Genomic DNA, 25,389 nt, shown 5'->3' on the forward strand with positions numbered 1-25,389 from the left:
CTGAAATTCAAGTTTTTTGTTTTTTTTTCTATGTAAATAAAATAAATAAATATATATATATATATATATATATATATATATATATATATATAGGAAATATATAGGAAATACTCGAGTTGGTGAATTCTAGCTGTAAATAACCCCCCCCCCCCCCCCCCCCCACCCTACCCCCCACCTCCCGATATTGGAGGTCTCAAGGTTGGCAAGTATGGCTTGTCATATCTTTAGATTGATGAGTTTTAGTATATCTAACATGAATTGATTCACGTGGACCCCGACTTAAGCAAGTTGAAAAACTTATTGGGGTGTTACCATTTAGTGGTCAATTGTACGGAATATGTACTGTACTGTGTAATGTACTAATACAAGTTTCAATCAATCAATCAAAAAGTTATTATAAACTCTATCGTTTCCTACAAGTGTGCATGTGAGAAAAGTTATGGATCAAATTCATGTAAAAACCAGCTAAAAGACGTCAATAGTTTTAAGAACGGTGGCACCTCGGTCTCTGTACTCCCTATTTTTCATATGATATTGTTTTCGAGGTAATTTTGTGCCCAAATTTGGCTCCTGGTTCTCGTATCCCGTCTTGGTTATTGTACCGCCAAACAATCTAGTACGTTTGCCTATAAACGAAGAATCTCAGGCGTAGTTGACCTAGTCTAAATGTTGTTGTTTTTTGACTGCAAAATAATCCACAATGGGGCCAAAGTTATGAGTACCAATACGTTGACAAAGAAATTGAGAAACACTCTTGACTTTAACAAAGAACTTATAGCAAAGTACAAAGGTACTACCCCTTTTTCCGCTCATCGTTGTCTTCCTTTTCATAAGGTAAGAGTGACTTAAAATGTTAACCATATAATGTGTCACTTGTATGTATTTCACATTGTTGTTTACATGTAAAACTATACAGCAACTAGAATATGCAATTTTGTGTAGACTGAAAATGCACAAGCCGCTGAAATTCGCAAGCCGAACGGAAATGCTAATGTTAGCATGCCAATACACTAGTTAGAATGCATTAGGTACCAAGTTATATAATAATAATAATACATGTTATTTATAAGGCGCCTTTCTGGGCACTCAAGGACACCGTACAAAATCAAAACAATAAAATCAAATTGGATAAAAAACAACAACAACAACAAAGATAGAGAAGAAAAGATGATTACAATGAATAAGCAGTCAGGAATAGGTGTGTTTTGAGTCTTGATTTGAAGAGGGATATTGAATCTAAGTTACGAAGGTCTGGTGGTAAAGAAAATATGACTGAAGTATAGACATGCAAAATTGGCTGAAAAAGTTAGCATTTATCAGGTACGAAATTAAGTAGGCTGACCATATTCTGAAATCCCAAAAAGAGGACATATATGCGTGCCAAGGCGGGGACTGGGTGAAAATTTGCCAATGATACTCGAACTTGCTTTATAAATAATATATTTATTTAATCAAAGCATTTTTCTCCTCTGTTGACAGCAGTGTTGGCGCTAGGAATTTTCAAAATGGGGTCCCAGGGTTGGGGTTGTGGATATGGCAGTTTGTAGTGACAGTTCAGTTTATGGGCAGGGTGTGTATGAGGTAGTGCAAAGGGCTGCAGAGTAATGAGGTGCGAGGCAAGGGGTTCGGCTATAAGCCGCCTACCGGCCCGACCAGAGCAGGTGGAGTTCAGGGGTTGAGAGGTGGAGATCCTTGGGCTCAGGCTCAAGGCCTATCTACAGCTCGCCATCCAAGACTTAGGGACCTGGCCTACGTAAACACAGGACCCGGAGTTCAATCAGTGTGCGCACATAAACATCAACATTAAGTCATCTATTGTTCGACCTTCAATAAATAAGTTACACTTATTATTATCATCATTATTAGCAATAATACTGCTAGCATTAACAATATTAAACAATCCCATGTATGTACAACATAACAAACACGACAGTACACAGTGTTGTCACTATGACGGGTGCAACATGAACAATATTAAACAATAGAAAATAACAGTGACGTCACTATGACGGGTGTAACATTAACAATATTAAACAATAGAAAATAACAGTGACGTCACTATGACGGGTGCAACAGTGTTCATTCATTGTCTTTACCGTAGCATAAAAAGTGCACATGGCCTTAAAACGCCACAACACTCAGTCACCATATGTAAGTACCCCAAATAAAGACTCGAAATAAATATAAATTCAATGGGATCAGAAACATTGGAGGAAACGGGATTAAAAGCCGATGCTAACCGCCCATAGACAATACATGGGTACGGCTAGCAGCTACTATTAGCAAACAGATTCACTTACCAACTCGGCTTAATAACACTCTCTCGTCGCAACTCGGCCCTATAAGTTTACAATTAGTTGTAAAATGTTGGACGGTTGTTTTTACTATATGCAGGCTTAACGACAACTTTAAAACATACCGGCTTCAGATGTGCCCAGAATTAGCCACCGCACCTGGCAGCTGTCACGCCAATTTTCTCCCCATCACAAAAACCTTCCTGACTCCCTTTTACTTCCGGGGTCATTTCCGCTCACGTCAGTTCCTCTTACGTCATTGACAGCGATCGATAGCACTTCGTTTGACTCTTTTTTTATAATACAGCGTTAACAAAACGTCTGAATTATCATCAATAATGTTGTTTTAAAGTACAGACATTTAACATTATATATCAATTAATATTACTGAGATGTTTCAACAATAATGTTGATTTAAAGTACAGACATTTAACATTATATATCAATTAATATTACTGAAATGTTTCAACAATAATGTTGATTTAAAGTAGTACAGACATTTAACAGTATTATATATTAATTAATATTTTTTGCACGTTACCACGAAGACAGAAGTTCGCAGCAGCGGCCCTAACACTCCGCTTGAAATGTTGTGAAGCCTGCTGGTGTTTGACATAAGTCCCCTGGGACAGATAAAGACGAATATCATCCAGTGACGCCACCATCTTCAGGAGATTTGGATTTATCGATCGCTGGCAATGACGTGAGAGGAAATGACGTAAGTAAGAGGAACTGACGTAAGCGGGAATGACCCCGGAAGTAAATGGGGGATAGGAAGGTTTTTGTGATGGGAAGAAAATTGGCGTGACAGCAGCCATCTTGGGACGGCGGATCATATAGAGCGCGATAGGCTGCAGCGGGTCACGTGATAGTCCGAAGCGGGTCACGCGATAGGCTGCAGCGGGTCAGGTGAGCGTGTGTGTTAAACTCGTGAGATTAAACGTGGAAACGGTGCAGGTAATATGAGGGGATGCCATGAGAGGAAATGGGTGAGAGCGGACCTACGTCACTTCCGCCTACCAATCCCCTAGCAACCGGGAATTCGTTGAAAACAAAGCAGCTCACAGCGAACACAGCATTGACAGAAAAAGCATTTAACGAGCGTTGTGGCTTGGAAGTCGGCGTTAAATCCTTCATTTACGCATTTTTACTTACTCGCATATCGTGTGAAAAAACGAAAATGTATTATTTGCGTCAGACTCGTCTCAGTGAACTTTAAAGCTTCTCAGGCTTAGCTTAGCTTGCTAGTTAGCTTAGCCTGCGCGCTACTAAGAAAGAGACGCGGAAGTTATCAACAACAAGATCAAGTGTTAGTGTATAAAATATTGAGAGATTTGAGGGCTACATGTATTGTTTAAGTACAACTGTTCTTCGCCAGGTGTTCTTTGGCCGCCCTGGCTTACGTTTTCCCGGTGGTGTCCATCTTAACGCTGCCTTTGGTATCCTCTCGTTGTCCGGTTTTCGAAAATAGCTAGCTAGGCTTTAGACCAGGGGTCACCAACCTTTTTGAAAGCAAGAGCTACTTCTTGGGTAGTGATTAATGCGAAGGGCTACCAGTTTAAAAACACTTAAATAAATTGCCAGAAATAGCCAATTTGCTCAATTTACCTTTAACTCTATGTTATTATTAATAATTAATTATATTTACACTTAATTGAACGGTTTAAAAGTGGAGAAAACACGAAAAAAATGACAATTAAATTTTGAAACATAGTTTATCTTCAATTTCGACTCTTTAACATTCAAAATTCAACCGAAAAAAAGAAGAGAAAAACTAGCTAATTCGAATCTTTTTGAAAAAATTTAAAAAAGAATTTATGGAACATCATTAGTAATTTTTCCTGATTAAGATTAATTTTATAATTTTGATGACATGTTTTAAATAGGTTAAAATCCAATCTACACTTTGTTAGAATATATAACAAATTGGACCAAGCTATATTTCTAACAAAGACAAATCGTTATTTCTTCTAGATTTTCCAGAACAAAAATTTTAAAAGAAATTCAAAAGACTTTGAAATAAGATTTAAATTTGATTCTACAGATTTTCTAGATTTGCCAGAATAATTTTTTTGAATTTTACTCATAATAAGTTTGAAGAAATATTTCACAAATATTCTTCGTCGAAAAAACAGAAGCTAAAATTAAGAATTAAATTAAAATTGATTTATTATTCTTTACAATAAAAAAAATAAATTTACTTGAACATTGATTTAAATTGTCAGGAAAGAAGAGGAAATAATTTAAAAGGTAAAAATGTATATGTGTTTAAAAATCCTAAAATCATTTTAAGGTTGTATTTTTTCTCTAAAATTGTCTGTCTGAAAGTTATAAGAAGCAAAGTAAAAAAAATAATGAATTTATTTAAACAAGTGAAGACCAAGTCTTTAAAATATTTTCTTGGATTTTCAAATTCTATTTGAGTTTTGTCTCTCTTAGAATTAAAAATGTCGGGCAAAGCGAGACCAGCTTGCTAGTAAAAAAATACAATTTAAAAAATAGAGGCAGCTCACTGGTAAGTGCTGCTATTTGAGCTATTTTTAGAACAGGCAGGCGGGCTACTCATCTGGTCCTTACGGGCTACCTGGTGCCCGCGGGCACCGCGTTGGTGACCCCTGCTTTAGACTATATAGTATATACCGCATGTTATTTTTGTACAACAACAACTTCAGCTGTCGAACGTTATAAGGTACAAATTCAACAAGTACAACATTAGCACGGACGGTATAGCCAAGTTGTGGTTAAGAAGGTGGATTTTTGTTCCTTATATTTACCAGAAACGAAGTGATCCGAACACACGACCCGGGACTTTGGGGGACTCCAGTGAGAACCGTCCTCGTTTTCCCGGTGTAAAGCTGCGAGCCATTTGTCTCGTCTCTGTGGGCTTTTATCACGCTTTGGCAGAACAAAATACGACCTTTGTTTTCCCTGTTTCCGGTTGTGGTTAGCACAACCAAAAACAACACAGTTTTTCGGCATTTTGGAGGCAGAATGACGGGTTTAACCAGCGTAGGTCGACAGGTTAAAGAGTAATGGCAACGGTTTGTTTTCAACGCCAGTCTCGTTGCTATGGCTCGAAGAACCCGTATGTAGCTCAGTTGCCCGGATGTCGGCCCTCACCCATATGTCTTATTTCCCACCCGTGTTACACGCACGCCTCCACACTTTGTTTTGTTTAACCTCTTCTTAACTCTGGACGTTTATTGAAAATACCCGGTACACGCAACCCTAACTCAAAACGCGGGACATTTGAGGCATTTAAGAAACCCCGCCCGGACACCCCGCAAAAGAGGACATGTCCGGGGAAAAGAGGACGTATGGTCAGCCTAAATTAAGACTATAGTGTACAGCTGCAAATCTGGCTAAAAAAGTTAGCATGTGTCAAGTACCAAGTTATCGAACTCTGAGGTGTGCGCCTGCGGAATTAGCTAAAAAGGTGTTTTCAATAAAGGCTTAAAAAGTTAGCATGCTAGCAGTTGACTAACAAGGAGCATTTTGACTTTGGAACCCTTGGAAACGGTTGTGAAAAGTAGGATATACAGAAGTTATACACCTGCTAATTGCGGGAAAATCGGGAATTTTCTAAACCAAAAAATATGTTGTGTTAGTCCGGGATGAGTGGAGTGTGTGGATGGTGGAATGGTTTGGATATTGCTCATTCATTTTCAGCATTCACGCAATTATTCTTGATCAAAATGTTGTGTGCTCACATTTCTGGGTGTCTGGAAAAAATTGCTGTGGTTTTTGTACGTTTTGGTTTTCATCTGACGTTTTGGAATGGTTTACCCTCATTTCGCACATAATTATAAGACGCACCTATCTCATTTTTGGACCAATTGTATTTTTCCCCCGCACACATTTGTTAGAAGCAGGTGTACTTATTGAAAGATGAAATATTTACACAGGCGCTTGTGTTCATTCAGTATCTAGAACACACATACGCTGGAGTCGTCTTCTTCCGTGTCGGAGTTGATGGGACCCAGGATTGCTTCGTCCGACATCTTCCCTGCCTCGTTTTTGCTGTCACTTTTGTCTCAAAGCGGGTTTCCTCTTGGCTTTTTCCTTCTTCTCGTGTGCGCAGCGGTCTGGTCTTTTAGGGCCAGATGCTGGTTGTGGATTTCCTTCCATGTGGCAACCGTTTCCTTTTTCGCGGGGAGCTCCACTAACCACGTTAAACCCAGATTCCGAACTAACAAAGGCCTTAACTCATTCTCTTTCTATGCCACATCAATGTGGAATGCGCTCCCAACAGGTATAAAAGAAAGGGCATCTCTATCCTCCTTCAAAACCGCAATAAAAGTTCACCTCCAGGCAGCTACAACCCTAAACTAACACCCTCCACGGATTGCTAATAATCAAATGTAAACAATCACATGCAGATACTTTTTCTTTTTCTTATGCCTTCTGATCTGTCTTTCTCTCTCTCTCTCTCTCTCTCTCTCTCTCTCTCTCTCTCTCTCTCTCTCTCTCTCTCTCTCTCTCTCTCTCTCTCTCTCTCTCTCTATGTCCACTACTTGATGTCCAGATCCTACCCCCCCCCTCCACACCCCTGATTGTAAATAATGTAAATAATTAATTGTGATTATCTTGTGTGATGACTGTATTATGATGATAGTATATATGATAGTATATATCTGTATCATGAATCAATTTAAGTGGACCCCGACTTAAACAAGTTGAAAAACTTATTCGGGTGTTACCATTTAGTGGTCAATTGTACGGAATATGTACTTCACTGTGCAACCTACTAATAAAAGTCTCAATCAATCAATCAATTCGATGGCCCGGGTCAATCATTCTCAGGTTTGGGCTGCGCCGTGTGCATTTTTTGTGTCTTCTCCACGATGCGGGTGAGTCCATAACACACTAAATGGCTCACTGACTGATTTTTGGAGCGCATTGGATTGAATGTTAACAATTTCACTGGCCCGCCGCCAACCCTTTTTTTAATTTCATTGGTCTGATATGACGAGGCTGAATTTACGGGTGGCACGTGAAGCTCGTAAACCTGGGAACAAATCCAGAAACTAGCTGCCGCGTTATATAAAGCGAAAGGTTCAAAATAGCAGCTTATAGACCGAAAATGACGGTACTAGATACATGGCTCTATACATCTGCCATGTATAGAGCTGGCTCTGTACCAAGTAGCTTTTTGTTGAAAAAACCTAAACCAGCTTAGAGAGTGAAAGTCGACATCAAGCATTGCGAAGGCGGGTGTTATTTAACCAATTGTCAAATTGAACGTTACTGGAGGAGTAATGTAACTACATCAATGGAACCAACCATTATTATTACCTCCCTATTTCAATGTAATGAATGTCAAAAACTGAATTGTGCAGCGCCTCCCAAAAACTGTAAGATAGCAACTTGTTCTTTTACCCCCTTCCTTTTTCTATACTCTTACTTGATTGTCGACTTCAATTTCCGGATTAGATCAGAGGAAGCAAAGAATGCAGCGCCGGAATGCGCTTTCCCCGTTATCCCGTTACACTGTGCTGTTTTCACTGGCCACTTCACTTTAAAAGGAGTGATGATGGATGAAGGCAGGGAATCATACAGGATATGAGGGGATGAAGTAAAACTAGCGAGGCTGGACTCTTATTAGAGAGAAAATAATATGTTCCTTAAATTGTAATACTTACACAATCTTCATGACGCGACTAGTGTAGTCAGTATGTCAGGGGCATAAAATACAAACCCCGTTTCCATATGAGTTGGGAAATGGTGTTAGATGTAAATATAAACGGAATACAATGATTTGCAAATCCTTTTCAAGCCATATTCAGTTGAATATGCTACAAAGACAACATATTTGATGTTCAAACTCATAAACTTAATTTCTTTTTTTGCAAATAATAATTAACTTAGAATTTCATGGCTGCAACACGTGCCAAAGTAGTAGTTGGGAAAGGGCATGTTCACCGCTGTGTTACATGGCCTTTCCCTTTAACAACACTCAGTAGACACTGAAATAAGCAGGGGCGTCCATGGTAACGTTGCTTGGATGGCAACATATGTTGCTCCAAAAGCTGTACGTACCTTTCAGCATTAATGGCGCCTTCACAGATGTGTAAGTTACCCATGTCTTGGGCACTAATACACCCCCATACCATCACACATGCTGCCTTTTACACTTTGCGCCTATAACAATCCGGATGGTTCTTTTCCTCTTTGGTCCGGAGGACACGACGTCCACAGTTTCCAAAAACAATTTGAAATGTGGACTCGTCAGACCACAGAACACTTTCCCACTTGGTATCAGTCCATCTTAGATGAGCTCGGGCCCAGCGAAGCCGACGGCGTTTCCGGGTGTTGTTGATAAACGGTTTTCGCCTTGCATAGGAGAGTTTTAACTTGCACTTACAGATGTAGCGACCAACTGTAGTTACTGACAGTGGGTTTCTGAAGTGTTCCCGAGCCCATGTGGTGATATCCTTTACACACTGATGTGGCTTGTTGGTGCAGTACAGCCTGAGGGATGGAAGGTCACGGGCTTAGCTGCTTACGTGCAGTGATTTCTCCACATTCTCTGAACCCTTTGATGATATTACGGAGCGTAGATGGTGAAATCCGTAAATTCCTTGCAGTAGCTGCTTGATAAAGGTTGTTCTTAAACTGTTCAACAATTTGCTCAGGCATTTGTTGACAAAGTGGTGACCCTCGCCCCATCCTTGTTTGTGAATGACTGAGCATTTCATGGAATCTACTTTTATACCCAATCATGGCACCCACCTGTTCCCAATTTGCCTGCTCACCTGTGGGATGTTCCAAATAAGTGTTTGATGAGCATTCCTCAACTTTATCAGTATTTATTGCCACCTTTCCCAACTTCTTTGTCACGTGTTGCTGCCATCAAATTCTAAAGTTAATGATTATTTGCACAAACAATTTTTTTTATCAGTTTGAACATGAAATATGTTGTCTTTGTAGCATATTCAACTGAATTTGGCTTGAAAAGGATTTGCAAATCATTGTATTCCGTTTATATTTACATCAAACACCATTTCCCAACTCATATGGAAACGGGGTTTGTAGAGCGGAAAAGAGAGAAAGCCCCATCCCTGTGTTCTTATAAAAATAAAAATAAAAAGCTTATGATGTTCAGCTAGTGAAATAATAACCCAATGATGCAGTTGTCAGTGAGGGGTGAACATCTGGATCTTTGAGGAGAACCCTGTGGTTATGGAGGGGGAAGATTGTATATGCATCGATTCCTAAGACGAGAAAACATAATAGAGAGGCTCAATGGGGGGGGTGAGGGGTTGAATGAAGGAGCCTTGAGTATTTTCCGCCCCACCAAAACCACAGATGGTAGTGTAGTTATTAAATGTGTGTTGTTTTTTAAAGTTTGTCCATTTAAAATAAACTTGCACCAGTCCAACTGAGAACATGATGAGCATATGATCTTGATGGTGGGATTATTATCACTGCTTGGGAAATGACTGCACCTGCCGCACAGCAACAACAGCTTGCTCGACCGCACCTGCAGGTGCATGGCGCTCGGACCGTGGAGCCAGAAAGCCGTCTTCGGCATATGGAACATGAATGAGCAACAAATTCCATGAACAGAACAGCAAATGTGTCAGTCGCCATCACTTTCCAGCTAAGGGATGCTGTTCCGCTATTTAGGCCGCCGACCAGAAGGACACAATCATTTTGAAGGGGAAATGCACTTTTTTTTTTTGGTTTTGGTTTACCATTCCCGATCCTTGTGGGAAACAAGCACACGTTTTTGTTTTTAATGCGTTTTAACCCTTAAATAAACGTGAGCAAAAGTCAGCTAACAAAGAAGGTAATAGCAGTTTCATATATTATATATATAGTTTTTTGATTGATTGATTGAGACTTTTATTAGTAGGTTGCACAGTGAAGTACATATTCCGTACAATTGACCACTAAATGGTAACACCCCAATAAGTTTTTCAACTTGTTTAAGTCGGGGTCCACTTAAATTGATTCATGATACAGATATATACTATCATATATACCAGTGTTTTTCAACCTTTTTTGAGCCAAGGCAAATTTTTTGCGTTAAAAATATCCGGAGGCACACCACCAGCAGAAATCATAAACTCAGTTGACAGTAAAAAGTCGTTGTCGCAATTGTTGGATATGACTTTAAACCATAACCAAGCATGCATCAGTATAGGTCTTGTCTCAAAGTAGGTTTACTGTCACCACTTGTCACATCATGCCATGACTTATTTGGAGGTTTTTTTTGCTTTTTTCCTGTGTGTAGTGTTTTAGTTCTTGTCTTGCGCTCCTATTTTGGTGCCTTTTTTTTTTTTTTTTGGTATTTTCCTGTAGCAGTTTCATGTCTTCCTTTGAGTGATAAATCCCGCATCTACTTTGTTTTAGCAATCAAGAATATTTCAGTTGTTTTTATCCTTCTTTATGGGGACATTGTTGATTGTCATGTCATGTTCGGATGTACATTGTGGACGCCGTCTTTGCTCCACAGTAAGTTTTTGCTGTCGTCCAGCATTCTGTTTTTGTTTACTTTCTAGCCAGTTCAGTTTTAGTTTCGTTCTGCATAGCCTTCCCTATAAGCTTCAATGCCTTTTCTTAAGGGCACTCACCTTTTGTTTATTTTTGGTTTAAGCATAAGACACCTTTTTACCTGCATTTACAAAGCAATTAGCTACCAGCTGCCACCTACTGATATGGAAGAGTATTACACGGTTACTCTGCCGAGCTCTAGACAGCACCGACACTCAACAACAACAACACATAATTTGGAGACTATAATTACTGGTTTGCAAAAAATGTTTTTAACCCAAATATGTGAAATTAGATAATCTCCCACGGCACACCAGACTGTATCTCACGGCACACTTGTGTGCCGCGGCACAGTGGTTGAAAAACACTGATATATACTATCATCATAATACAGTCATCACACAAGATAATCACATTGAATTATTTACATTATTTACAATCAGGAGTGTGGAGGGGGGGAGGATATGGACAGCAAGTAGTGGACATATAGAGAGAGAGAGAGAGAGAGAGAGAGAGAGAGAGAGAGAGAGAGAGAGAGAGAGAGAGAGAGAGAGAGAGAGAGAGAAAGATCAGAAGGCATAAGAAAAAGTATCTGCATTTGATTGTTTACATTTGATTATTAGCAATCCGGGGAAGGTGTTAGTTTAGGGTTGTAGCTGCCTGGAGGTGAACTTTTATTGCGGTTTTGAAGGAGGATAGAGATGCCCTTTCTTTTATACCTGTTGAGAGCGCATGTGTAGTATGTGGGCTCTGTACCGAGGATGTCGTTGTGGCTTGTGCAGCCCTTTGAGACACTTGTGATTTAGGGCTATATAAATAAACATTGAAATAAACATTGATTTCACAGTTATTGTGAACAAAATGATTACGGTCTTGTTGAATGTGTTAAAAAAACAACAACACTTGTACACACACTGATATCTTCATTTTTTAAATGTAAATGTGTCTTCTATTCATGTTAGCATTATTACACCAGCTGCTTATGTAGGAAATAAGTGTGGTAGTTAATCATGATTAAAATATGAAACCATTGAGTATTCAAACAGGCCCCTTCTTTGGCTACTTTTAAGACTCTTCTTAAAACCCATTTTTATTCACTGGCTTTTAACCCAGCATGAGACTTTAAACTCTTTTTAACTTTTTTAACTCTTTCTAACTGCTTTTTATCATTATACCGGTAATTATTACATCCCTACGCTGCAAGCATATCAAAATAAGCAAAATGTCTAATCTTTTACCTCTTCCTTTAAAAGAACAGTGAACCAGGCAATCATAGACAGTATAGAATTTTCAAAGTTCCCTTTAGCAAGGCATCAAATGGCCAAAAATACAGATCGTAAGTCATGATGGACGTCTGAATGACTGCCTGCGAAAGAGGAAATGCTTGAGTCTGTCGAGCGTGTGAAGGCAGAAATTCCCAAGAGAACTAAGAAAAATGGGAGACGATCTTCCATATCGAGCTTTCACTCAAGCTTCATTTTTCCACTGCGATGTGATGTCAACAAGGCAGTAACCATGCTGTGTCAAGTGTACACAGCACTCGGTGGGATCCCCAGGTTCAGAATGCGCGTCGAGGGGCAGATCGTACTCTTGCGGAAGGTCAGCGGCTTGACACTTGAAAGCTTTCTCGTACTCGTTTGCCTTCCTGGCGGACTAGTTGCCCGCCTGCCTTCCCTGCATGTCAGCTTCTAATGATGGAAGGAATCAAAGTGGAGATGGAGCTGATGTCGGGGTTGTGCGCTCCGTGGGACACCAGGTGATTGGGGGGAGGGGAGCTTTGAGGCAACTTGTCGGATGACTGTCCATTAATGTAAAAATCCTACTTTTCAAAGGGTTTTATTCAAGCGCTGAGTAGTGGAAGCCGTAGGGGCGAAGGTGTCTGCTAGAATAATAGGTCTTACCTTCAAGATAAAAGAATCTGGTGGATATTCCTGGCATTCAGGTTTTAAGGAAACAAGTGCAGCGATGATCAGTCTCTGGTTACTGATGCAGTTCATTTGATCTGAGAACATTTGAAGGCCCCTTGATTTGTAGATGGCACTTGATTTTAGGCTGGTGATCAATGTCAGTCTTTCGGACAGAATCTCCACAGCCTTTACGATCAGCAGACATTGTTGGCAGGTTTATGAAATGTGAATTACAGCCCTGTAAATAACCCTTTCCGTTTTAGGTTACAAAGATTTAAGTGGGCCTCCATGAGCGTGACGGTGCAATGAGAGGTTCCCAGATCAGTAGGCTCATCCTTTTGAGATGGGGCACCCTTAACTTACCCTTACAGACCCCTACTAAACCCAATAAATTGTTTTATGCGCTATGATATTGTATTTTATTGATACTAGAAGGGACATCTGCAATATCAAGTAAAGTTCTGCATTCCAGTAGATCATAGTGAGGGACTGAAGCTGCCCCATGGTCAAAGAGGGGGTCCCCTTTAACGCTCACATGACTTTATGTACAAAACCCAAAACCAGTGAAGTTGGCACGTTGTGTAAATGGTAAATAAAAAGAGAATACAATGATTTGTAAATCCTTTTCAACTTATATTCAATTGAATAGACAAGATACTTAATGTTGGAACTGGAACACTTCATTTTTTGCAAATATTAGCTCATTTGAATTTGATGCCTGCAACATGTTTCAAAAAGGCGTTGAGGAATGCTCATCAAACACTTATTTGGAACATCCCACAGGTGAACAGGCAAATTGGGAACAGGTGGGTGCCATGATTGGGTATAAAAGCAGCTTCCGTGAAATCCTCAGTCATTCACAAACAAGGATGGGGCGAGGGTCACCACTTTGTCAACAAATGCCTGAGCAAATTGTCCAACAGTCATAAGAACAACATTTCTCAAGCAGCTATTGCAAGGAATTTAGGGATTTCACCATCTACGCTCTGTAATATCATCAAAAGGTTCGGAGAATCTGGAGAAATCACTGCATGTAAGCCATGATATTACGGAGCTTCCATCCCTCAGGCTGTACTGCATCAAAAAGCGGCATCAGTGTGTAAAGGATATCACCACATGGACTCAAGAACACGACCACTGTCAGTAACTACAGTTGGTCGCTACATCTGTAAGTGCAAGTTAAAACTCTACTATGCAAAGCGAAAGCCATTTATCAACAACACCCAGAAACGCCGCCAGCTTCGCTGGGCCTGAGCTCATCTAAGATGGACTGATGCAAAGTGGAAAAGTGTTCTGTGGTCTGACGAGTCCACATTTCAAATTGTTTTTTGGAAACTGTGGACGTCGTGTACTCCAGAACAATGAGGGAAAGAACCATCCGGATTTTTATACGCTCAAAGTGTAAAAGGCAGCATGTGTGATGGTATGGGGGTGTATTAGTGCCCAAGACATGGGTAACTTACACATCTGTGAAGGCACCATTAATGCTGAAAGGTACATACAGCTTTTGGAGCAACATATGTTGCCATTCAAGCAACGTTACCATGGATAACGTTTATCAATGTCTCATAATTCCTAGTTTTTTAACCTGTTCTCAAACAATAGCAAAAAAAAACTATTCTGATTCTGATTCTGATTCTGATAATCCTGGGTGGAGGGGCGGGGGGAACACGCTCTTTTCGTGTCGTTCTCGCCAGTTCCGAGTCCTAAAGGGCTGTCAAAGTGTCTCAGTTTGTCGGATTATATCCTCAGCCATTTACCCTTCAGGTGAGAGGCATGATTTATGGTCTACAATAAACTTACAGGGAGCAGGGAAGCGAGGAAACAGCAGAACACTCGATGAAACATAGGGACAAAAGCTAGTGATTACGTCACCGTTATAAAAAGTTTGTCTGTGCTAGCGCTTATAATAACAATATCACTAATACTTGGTTATTATCCAAATCACTATACGTAAATTGAGCTTGTCTGCACTTTTTTATGGTTATTTATCAGATTTTATGGGCTACCATTGGCTCCGCTGTCAGCTGACTTTTATTTACGTTTATTTAATATTTAGAATGCATTTTTAAATAATCCATCCGTTGTCATGTCTTTCATAATGATTGTGAACGATAAATCCTTTCAGCAAAAATATGGCAATATCGCGAAATGACCAAGTATGACACATAGAATGGATCTGCTATCCCCGTTTAAATAAAAAATTCATTTCAGTAGGCCTTTAAATACGCATTGAGGCAAAAAGGTTTTTATCAGATTAATCACACAAACTAATCGATAAATGACTCGATTACTAAAATAATCAAAAGCGGCCTGCGGCCCAAAAGGAATGTATAGCAGAAGTGACATATATATATATACTACCGTTCAAAAGTTTGGGGTCACCCAAACAATTTAGTGGAATAGCCTTCATTTCTAAGAACAAGAATAGACTGTCGAGTTTCAGATGAAAGTTCTCTTTTTCTGGCCATTTGAGCGTTTGATTGACCCCACAAATGTGATGCTCCAGAAACTCAATCTGCTCAAAGGAAGGTCAGTTTGTAGCTTCTGTAACGAGCTAAAGTGTTTTCAGATGTGTGAACATGATTGCACAACAGGTTTTCTAATCATCAATTAGCCTTCTGAGCCAACGAGCAAACACATTGTACCATTAGAACACTGGAGTGATAGTTGCTGGAAATGGGCCTCTATACACCTATGTAGATATTGCACCAAAAAGCAGACATTTGCAGCTAGAATAGTCATTTAGCACATTAGCAATGTATAGAGTGTATTTCTTTCAAGTTAAGACTAGTTTAAAGTTATCTTCATTGAAAAGTACAGTGCTTTTCCTTCAAAAATAAGGACATTTACATGTGACCCCAAACTTTTGAACGGTACTGTAAGTCCAAATGAAGTAGTCATGCATCAGCTTTGCAAGTCAGGGAGTCTCCATTCACTTTCCACCAGCGTTTTGTCGGCATATGATATGATATGATATGTACAGTGAAATCCATTAGTCTTGTATCATTTTTCCTTACTTCTTGTTTGAATTTTGTTGAGAATCCTTTAGATCCAATCTATCAATGTTAGAAATGTTCCTTGTCCCAATAACTAACATTGGTTGACAGGCGAAACAGGAGCATCACTCACGTCAACAGCTCCAGCGTCTTAATAAGACCCGACAAGTCCTCAGCTTCCGTTTCCACGTGTCGCTTAACTCGGACCACATTTCTTCCTAATGGAACGTCACTCCTCCAGTCCGACACCCCCTTCGTTCCTCGAGTCCTGTAGCCTCACATCTGGTTTGCGTAAAACCGGCACATGCTACTATGTTACTCATAGAACTTGGGACTGCAGGCCTTGCTTTGAATTTTATGTTCCATTGTACTCACCTCTCTTTTGCTTTGTTTTTCACAATGTTTACTTGGGTTTTATTTGATTGTGTGGAAAAGTGCACATTTGATTGTTAATCTCGTCACCTGTTGACGTTGCAGACAGAGGCCAGGGAAACCATTGCCAGGATGCTGGCGGAACTGAACTTAGGCCGTACAGAAAAGTGTGTGAGGGTGAACTCCGTGTCCAGTGGCTTAGCCCAAGCTGACCTGGAGGTTATTCTCGGAGCTGAGGTTCTTCCACCCGCCATCATGTTGCCTAAAGTGGAGAACACTCAAGAGATTCAGTGGGTGAGTTTAAATACATTTCTTGTTTTTTTTTTAGCTTTGTCAACCTAGAAATTCAGGTTTGGATCATTTTAGCCACTTTGTAATGTAAGGTAACATTTAGGTGTGGGAGAAGGACACAAACAATAACATTAGCGTAGCATTGCATTATTAAAACAATGAAAACATTTTATTAATCTCAATGTGAACCCCAAACTACTTAACTAGTCATTTATAAGAACTTTATTCAGTGTTTCCCATAAACTGCCAAGATACCTGTGGCGGTGGGGGCGTGGCTATGGGCGTGGTCACCATGACATCATCGAGTAATTTGAATAATTTACTACATTGATTTGATTTTCTCTAAAAAGGCTAAAAAAATGTATACTTACTAATAGGGATGTCCGATAATGGCTTTTTGCCGATATCCGATATTCCGATATTGTCCAACTCTTTAATTACCGATACCGATATCAACCGATACCGATATCAACCGATATATGCAGTCGTGGAATTAACACATTATTATGCCTAATTTGGACAACCAGGTATGGTGAAGATAAGGTACTTTTTAAAAAAAATTAGTAAAATAAGATAAATAAATTAAAAACATTTTCTTGAATAAAAAAGAAAGTACAACAATATAAAAACAGTTACATAGAAACTAGTAATGAATGAAAATGAGTAAAATTAAGTGTTAAAGGTTAGTACTATTAGTGGAGCAGCAGCACGCACAATCATGTGTGCTTACGGACTGTATCCCTTGCAGACTGTATTGATATATATTGATATATAATGTAGGAAGCAGAATATTAATAACAGAAAGAAATGGGGGGAGGGAGGTTTTTTGGGTTGGTGCACTAATTGTAAGTGTATCTTGTGTTTTTTATGTTGATTTAATTTTTAAAAAACCCCCCAAAAAACGATACAGATAATAAAAAAAACGATACCGATAATTTCCGATATTACATTTTAACGCATTTATCGGCCGATATTATCGGACATCCCTACTTACTAATTAATAATAACAGTTTTGTTTTAAACGTCCATCCATCCATTTTACAATATAATTACAACACTTTATGTACATATTTATATACAGATTTGAACAATAAGTTATTCACTGTAATATATATTTATTAATTGTGGTTCTTACAAAAAATATATCTTATAAAATATAAAAGCTAAAATGTCTCAAAGCTCTGCCCCTTTAATTAGTGCATACTAAATAATTTAACTTTAGCCTACTACTACAAGCATATTATTTACCAGCAACATAAAGTGAAACAGAGGCAGAGGTGTCCTGCCACAGTCAGTAACAAATAAACAGAAAACAGTAGTGGTGGTAGATAGACACAGAGCTTCATCAAACATCTGATCCACTGAACAAAGAGCTCCAAAAATCTTGAACTTTAGACTGCCATCAGTTTTACTCCCTACACTTAACCATGTGTTTATTTTTTATTTGTGGCGGACGTAATTCTTTCGTGGCGGGCCGCCACGAATAAATGAATGTGTGGGAAACACTGTTATTTATTGTTATTTAGGTATTTAATAATTATTTTCTTATTTGTCTATTCATTTATTTAATTTTGTTCATTTTTGTGTTACAAATGAGTAGTAAGTATTGTCAGTATTTGCTATGATACGAAAAGGGGTGATATTATATTAGCTCTGCTTTTTCCTACTCCTTTTCGGACATGCTGTAATGAGAAACTGTAACTACGTGATGTATCGTATTGTAATTGCATGCGTGTTCGGAATAAACTAACACAAAACCCAAAAGCAGTGAAGTTGTCACGTTGTGTAAATGGTAAATAAAAACAGAATACAATGATTTGCAAATCCTTTTCAATTTATATTCTGCAAAGACAAGATATTTAACGTTCGAACTGGAAAACTTTGTTATTTTTTGCCAATAATAGCTCATTTGGAATTTGATGCCTGCAACATGTTCCAAAAAAAGCTGACACCAGTGGCAAAAAAGACTGATAAAGTTGAGGAATGCTCATCAAACACTTATTTGGAACATCCCACAGGTGAACAGGCTAATTGGGAACAGGTGGGTGCCATGATTGGGTATAAAAGCAGCTTCCGTGAAATGCTCAGTCATTCACAAACAAGGATGGGGCGAGGGTCACCACCTTGTGAACAAATGCGTGACCAATTGTTGAACAGTTTAAGAACAACATTTCTCAACCAGCTATTGCAAGGAATTTAGGGATTTCACCATCTACGCTCTGTAATATCATCAAAGGGTTCAGAGAATCTAGAGAAATCACTGCACGTAAGCGATGATATTACGGACCTTGGATCCCTCAGGGGGTATTGAATAAAAAAGCCACATCAGTGTGTAAAGGATATCACCACATGGACTCAGGAACACTTCAGAAACCCACTGTCAGTAACTACAGTTGGTCGCTACATCTGTAAGTGCAAGTTAAAACTCGACTATGCGAAGTGAAATCCATTTATCAACAACACCCAGAAACGCTGCCGGCTTCACTGGGCCCGAGCTCATCTAAGATGGACTGATACAAAGTGGAAAAGTGTTCTGTGGTCTGACGAGTCCACATTTCAAATTGTTTTTGGAAACTGTGGACGAGAGAGAAAAGAACCATCCGGATTGTTGTAGGCGTAAAGTGTAAAAGGCAGCATGTGTGATGGTATGAGGGTGTATTAGTGGCCAAGACATGGGTAACTTACACATCTGTGAAGGCACCATTAATGCTGAAAGGTACATACAGCTTTTGGAGCAACATATGTTGCCATCCAAGCAACTTTACCATGGACGCCCCTGCTTATTTCAGCAAGACAATGCCAAGCCACGTGTTACATCAACGTGGCTTCATAGTAAAAGAGTGCGGGTACTAGACTGGCCTGCCTGTAGTCCAGACATTGAAAATGTGTGAAGCCTAAAATAGCACAAGGGAGACCCCCGGACTGTTGAACAACTTAAGCTGTACATCAAGCAAGAATGGGAAAGAATTCCACTTCAAAAATGTGTCTCCTCAGTTCCCAAACGTTCACTGAGTGTTGTTAAAAGGAAAGGCCATGTAACACAGTGGTAAAAAATGCCCCTATGACAACTTTTCTGCAATGCGTTGCTGCTTTTAGACTCTAAGTTAATGATTATTTGCAAAAAAAAAACATGTTTCTCAGTGTGAACATGAAATATGTTGTCTTTGCAGTCTATTCAATTGAATATAAGTTGAAAAGGATTTGCAAATCATTGTATTCTGTTTTTATTTACCATTTACACAACGTGACAACTTCACTGCTTTTAGGTTTTGTACCATAACCATAGCTATGTGAGCTACAGCGCTAACATGCAGTCACAGTCACATTTTAACTGCAACATTGTGCTATGTAAGCTTATTTACTTTTTTTTTTAAAAGAAAATAATCCAATTTACTGCTCCCACATCTGTAGCTGAGTGACAAAAAGGTGGCAGAGCTCCAATGTCAGTGTAGCGAAGCCTGCTTTCTTATTTTATACAAAGATTTTTCCCAAAAAAGTGGTGGGCATGTACAATGAGCTACAGTATATCCATGCATGAAAAACAGGAGTTGAGAACATTTAGGGAGGAATTCTCCCTTTAAAAAATAACCATCATTTCATTCCACATTGATAGAAATGCTTTTTGAAAAAAACTTGTTTGACCATTCCTTTAAAACAAAACGGAATGGTTTCAATACATATATGGCTTATGACTTTTTCCACTGAGGGCTGCACACGGAAAAATGAAAGCATGCGGGGGCCATTTTGATATGTTTCATTTTCAAACCATAACAAAATATATTTTATTAGTTTTTTACATTTAGGGCTCCCGGGGAACATAAAGGCTCTAAGTCATTAAAATGTTAGAAACAAGTCAAATTATTATTATCTTTTTTTAATTTAACGCTTACAGTGAATATCTACAGTAAATAAATGATAAATGGGTTATACTTGTATAGCGCCAGTATATCAACTTAAAGGCCTACTGAAATGACATTTTTTTATTTAAACGGGAATAGCAGATCCATTCTATGTGTCATACTTGATCATTTTGCGATATTGCCATATTTTTGCTGAAAGGATTTAGTATAGAACAACGTTGATAATGTTCGCAACTTTTGGTCTCGGATTAAAAAAAACCTTGCCCCTACCGGAAGTAGCGTGACGTTGTCAGTTGTTCACTCCCTCATATTTTCCTATTGTTTTCAACGCAGCTACAGCTATTCGGACCATTACCCCATTAATTTGAGCGAGGATGAAAGATTCGTGGATGAGGAACGTTAGAGTGACGGACTAGAATACAGTGCAAGACATATTTTTTTTCGCTCTGACCGTAACTTAGGTACAAGCTGGCTCATTGGATTCCACACTCTCTCCTTTTTCTATTGTGGATCACGGATTTGTATTTTAAACCACCTGGGATACTATATCCTCTTGAAAATGAGAGTCGAGAACGCGAAATGGACATTCGGTGCTTTTTATCTCCACGACAATACATCGACGAAACGCTTTAGCTACGAGCTAACGTGATAGCACCGTGCTTTAACTGCATTTAGAAACAAAAAAAATAAACCCCTGACTGGAAGCATAGATAGAAAATCAACAATACTATTAAACCGTGGACATGTAAATACACGGTTAATGCTTTCCAGGCTGGCGAAGGTTAACAATGCTGTGCTAACGACGCCATTGAAGCTAACTTAGCAACCGGACTGCACAGAGCTATGCTAAAAACATTAGCTCTCCACCTACGCCAGCCAGCCTTCATCTGCTCATCAACACCCGTGCTCACCTGCGTTCCAGCGATCGGCGGAAGGACGAAGGACTTCACCCGATGCGTTTGGCGGCCCGGAGACGTAGGAAGTCAAGGTGAGGTCGGCGGCTAGCGCGGCTGCTCTCCAACAAAGTCCTCCTGGTTGTGTTGCTGTAGTCCACCTACAACTGTCTTCTTTGCAGCCTTCATTGTTCATTAAAGAAATTGCAAAAGATGTCCAGAATACTGTGGAATTATGAAATGAAAACATAACTTTTTGTATAGGATTCTACGGGGTACCATAACTTCCGTTACTCTGACTACGTCACGCTCATATGTCATCATACCGCGACGTTTCAGCAGGATATTTCCCGGGAAATTTTAAAATGTCACTTTATAAGTTAACCCGGCCGTATTGGCATGTGTTGCAATGTTAAGATTTCATCATTGATATATAAACTATCAGACTGCGTGGTCGCTAGTAGTGGCTTTTAGTAGGCCTTTAAGGTTGATATAAAGTAAAAAATAAAAGGTTTTATGCCTTTTCTGTCAAAGACAACTTTGTTTTTTATAATAAAACTGAGATAAGCTGTATTTCCCCCACTGAGCAAAACATTAAGAAAGCAATGTTTGATGTGAAGTAATTAGAGCCCTAAAAGATCAATAATGCAGGACATCATTGATTTTAATTCATTATTATTTTTGAGTAATCACAGTGAAAAGATAAATAAAATCCCATTAAATATATTTGGGATTCAAAAGGTGCCCCACTCATTAAAGGATACATTTTTGTTACTTTTTTTTACGAGATCAACTTCAGATATATCTGTCCATTTTACGTTTGAACTATTATTTTGCTTGTATTATGCTCTTTTGTCAAATAAAACGTTGGCGTTTTTGTATGGCAACCACACAATATATGCAATATTTTCCAACATAAAACATTTTAAATTATAAATTATATTTGAAATAATTGGAGCTTTGAATAGGTCAGTAATTAATTATAACCTTTTTTTGGGGGGTTTAGCAACGGCAAAAAAAGAAAAATAAAGATAGACAAAGACTGAGAATGCAGCTGAGATAGGCTCCAGCACCCCTCGCGACTCCAAAAGGGACAAGCAGTAGAAAATGGATGGATGGAAAAGAAAAAAAAACTGCCTACATGGCAGCTTTGTGTCAACATTGCAACTTTGTCTAGTTAGATTTCACCTCATTCCACTTTTTTTAATGTTTCATTTTTTTATTTTTGCAATAGCATTTCCAGAATGTGTGGCGGGCCAGTAAACAATTAGCTGCGGGCCGCAAATGTCCTCCGGGCCGCACTTTGGACACCCCTGATATATGGGAATGTAACCTAAAATAAAAAATAAATAAAAACAATCCCATCCATCCATTTTCAACCGCTTGTCCCTCATGGTGTCACGGGGGGGTGCTGGAGCCTATCCCAGCTGCACTCGGGCGGAAGGCGGGGTACACCCTGGACAAGTCCACTCTGATATTTCTTCCCATGTCCTCTGGGTCTATGAGACGTAGCGGTATGTCCTTGGACAAACTCAAGAAGTAAGATGAAACCGCGAGAATCTTCAAAGCAATCACAACACGCTTTGTCCATTTCACGGTAAAAGTGGGAATTGATCTCTGTGGCAGGACTCCGGGATGCACAAGCGGTGTTGTTGTTGGCCGCTGCTCAAGAGACAAAGACATTTTTATGCGGATTTACTTCATAAGCGTAATGGAGCTCACTTATTCCGCATTTTGCCTCAGCTCACTCGGGACCTGGACTTAAAGGCCTACTGAAAGCCACTACTAGCGACCACGCAGTCTGATAGTTTATATATCAATGATGAAATCTTAACATTGCAACACATGCCAATACGGCCGGGTTAACTTATAAAGTGACATTTTAAATTTCCCGCTAAACTTCTGGTTGAAAACGCCTTTGGATGATGACGTATGCGCGTGACGTAGTCAGTTTAACGGAAGTTATGGTACCCCGTAGAATCCTATACAAAAAGCTCTGTTTTCATTTCATAATTCCACAGTATTCTGGACATCTTTTGCAATTTGTTTAATGAACAATGAAGGCTGCAAAGAAGAAAGTTGTAGGTTGGATCGGTGTATTAGCGGCTGGCTGTAGCAACACAACAAGGACGACTTTGTTGGATAGCAGACGCGCTAGCGGCGAACTCACCTTGACTTCCTACGTCTCCGGGCCGCCGACCGCATCGTCAATCGCTGGAACGCAGGTGAGCACGGGTGTTGATGAGCAGAGAAGGGCTGGCTGGCGTAGGTGGAGCGCTAATGTTTTTATCATAGCTCTGACGAGGTCCCGTTGTTAAGTTAGCGTCGTTAGCAACAGCATTGCTAGGCTTCGACAGCCGTTGAATACACATTAACCGTGTATTTACATGTCCAGTGTTTGGTTCGGTGTCTCCTGATAGTAGTATTGTTGATCTTCTGTCTATCCTTCCAGTCAGGGATTTATTTATTTTGTTTCTATCTGCATTTGAGACAGATGCTATCACGTTAGCTCATGCTAAAAAGCTTCGTCGATGTATTGTCGTGGAGATAAAAGTCACTGTGAATGTCCATTTCGCCTTCTCGACTCTCATTTTCAAGAGGATATAGTATCCCAGGTGGTTTAAAATACAAATCCGTGATCCACAATAGAAAAAGGAGAGAGTGTGGATTCCAATGAGCCAGCTTGTACCTAAGTTACGGTCAGAGCGAAAAAAGATATCTCTTGAACTGCATTCTAGTCCGTCACTAACGTTCCTCATCCACGAATCTTTCATCCTCGCTCAAATTAATGGGGTAATCGTCGCTTTCTCGCTCCTAATATCTCTCGCTCCATTGTAAACAACGGGGAATTGTGAGCAGCACTACCGCTTGTGACGTCACGCTACTTCCGGTAGGGGCAAGGCTTTTTTTTATCAGCGAGCAAAAGTTGCGAACTTTATCGTCGATTTTCTCTACTAAATCCTTTCAGCAAAAATATGGCAATATCGCGAAATGACCAAGTATGACACATAGAATGGATCTGCTATTCCCGTTTAAATTTAAAAAATTCATTTCAGTAGGCCTTTAAACAAGTTGAAAAACTTATTGGGGTGTTTCCATTTAGTGGTCAATTGTACGGAATATGTACTGTACTGTGCAATCTACTAATAAAAGTCTCAATCAATCAATCAAAAATGCGACTTATACTCCAGTGCGACTTATATATGTTTTTTTCCTTCTTGATTATGCATTTTCGGCCGGTGCGACTTATACTCCGGAGCGACTTATACTCCGAAAAATACGGTACTTTTTTTCTTTTTTTGTTTCCTGACATACACTACCGTTCAAAAGTTTGGGGTCACGTTGAAATGTCCTTATTTTTGAAGGAAAAGCACTGTACTTTTCAATGAAGATAACTTTAAACTAGTCTTAACTTGAAAGAAATACACTCTATACCAGGGGTCACCAACCTTTTTGAAACCAAGAGCTACTTCTTGGGTAGTGATTAATGCGAAGGGCTACCAGTTTGATACACACTTCAATAAATTGCCAGAAATAGCCAATTTGCTCAATTTACCTTTAACTCTATGTTATTATTAATAATTAATGATATTTACACTTAATTGAACGGTTTAAAAGAGGAGAAAACACGAAAAAAATGACAATTACATTTTGAAACATAGTTTATCTTCTATTTCGACTCTTTAAAATTCAAAATTCAACCGAAAAAAAGAAGAGAAAAACTAGCTAATTCGAATCTTTTTGAAACAATTAAAAAAAGAATTTATTTATTATTTAGTAATTTTTCCTGATTAAGATTAATTTTAGAATTTTGATGACATGTTTTAAATAGGCTAAAATCCAATCTACACTTTGTTAGAATATATAACAAATTGGACCAAGCTATATTTCTAACAAAGACAAATCATTATTTCTTCTAGATTTTCCAGAACAAAAATTTTAAAAGAAATTCAAAAGACTTTGAAATAAGATTTAAATTTGATTCTACAGATTTTCTAGATTTTCCAGAATAATTTTTTTGAATTTTAATCATAATAAGTTTGAAGAAATATTTCACAAATATTCTTCGTCGAAAAAACAGAAGCTAAAATGAAGAATTAAATTAAAATGTATTCATTATTCTTTACAATAAAAAAAATAAATTTGCTTGAACATTGATTTAAATTGTCAGGAAAGAAGAGGAAGGAATTTAAAAGGTAAAAAGGTATATGTGTTTAAAAATCCTAAAATCATTTTTAAGGTTGTATTTTTTCTCTAAAATTGTCTTTCTGAAA

General features: G+C 38.9%; 1 protein-coding gene across 2 annotated transcripts in view; it reads left to right on the top strand.

The window, feature by feature from the left end:
* The window catches only part of clybl (citrate lyase beta like), a 159,857-nt gene that overhangs the window by 90,823 nt on the left and 43,645 nt on the right, over nt 1-25,389 (top strand). For both annotated transcript variants that reach the window (XM_062059757.1, XM_062059758.1), the window contains exon 3: nt 16,177-16,365. In XM_062059757.1, coding sequence (XP_061915741.1) covers nt 16,177-16,365 — 189 coding nt within the window. The remainder of the gene's footprint in view (nt 1-16,176; nt 16,366-25,389) is intronic.

Source organism: Entelurus aequoreus, linkage group LG10, assembly GCF_033978785.1.
Source record: "Entelurus aequoreus isolate RoL-2023_Sb linkage group LG10, RoL_Eaeq_v1.1, whole genome shotgun sequence".
Lineage (NCBI taxonomy): Eukaryota > Metazoa > Chordata > Actinopteri > Syngnathiformes > Syngnathidae > Entelurus > Entelurus aequoreus.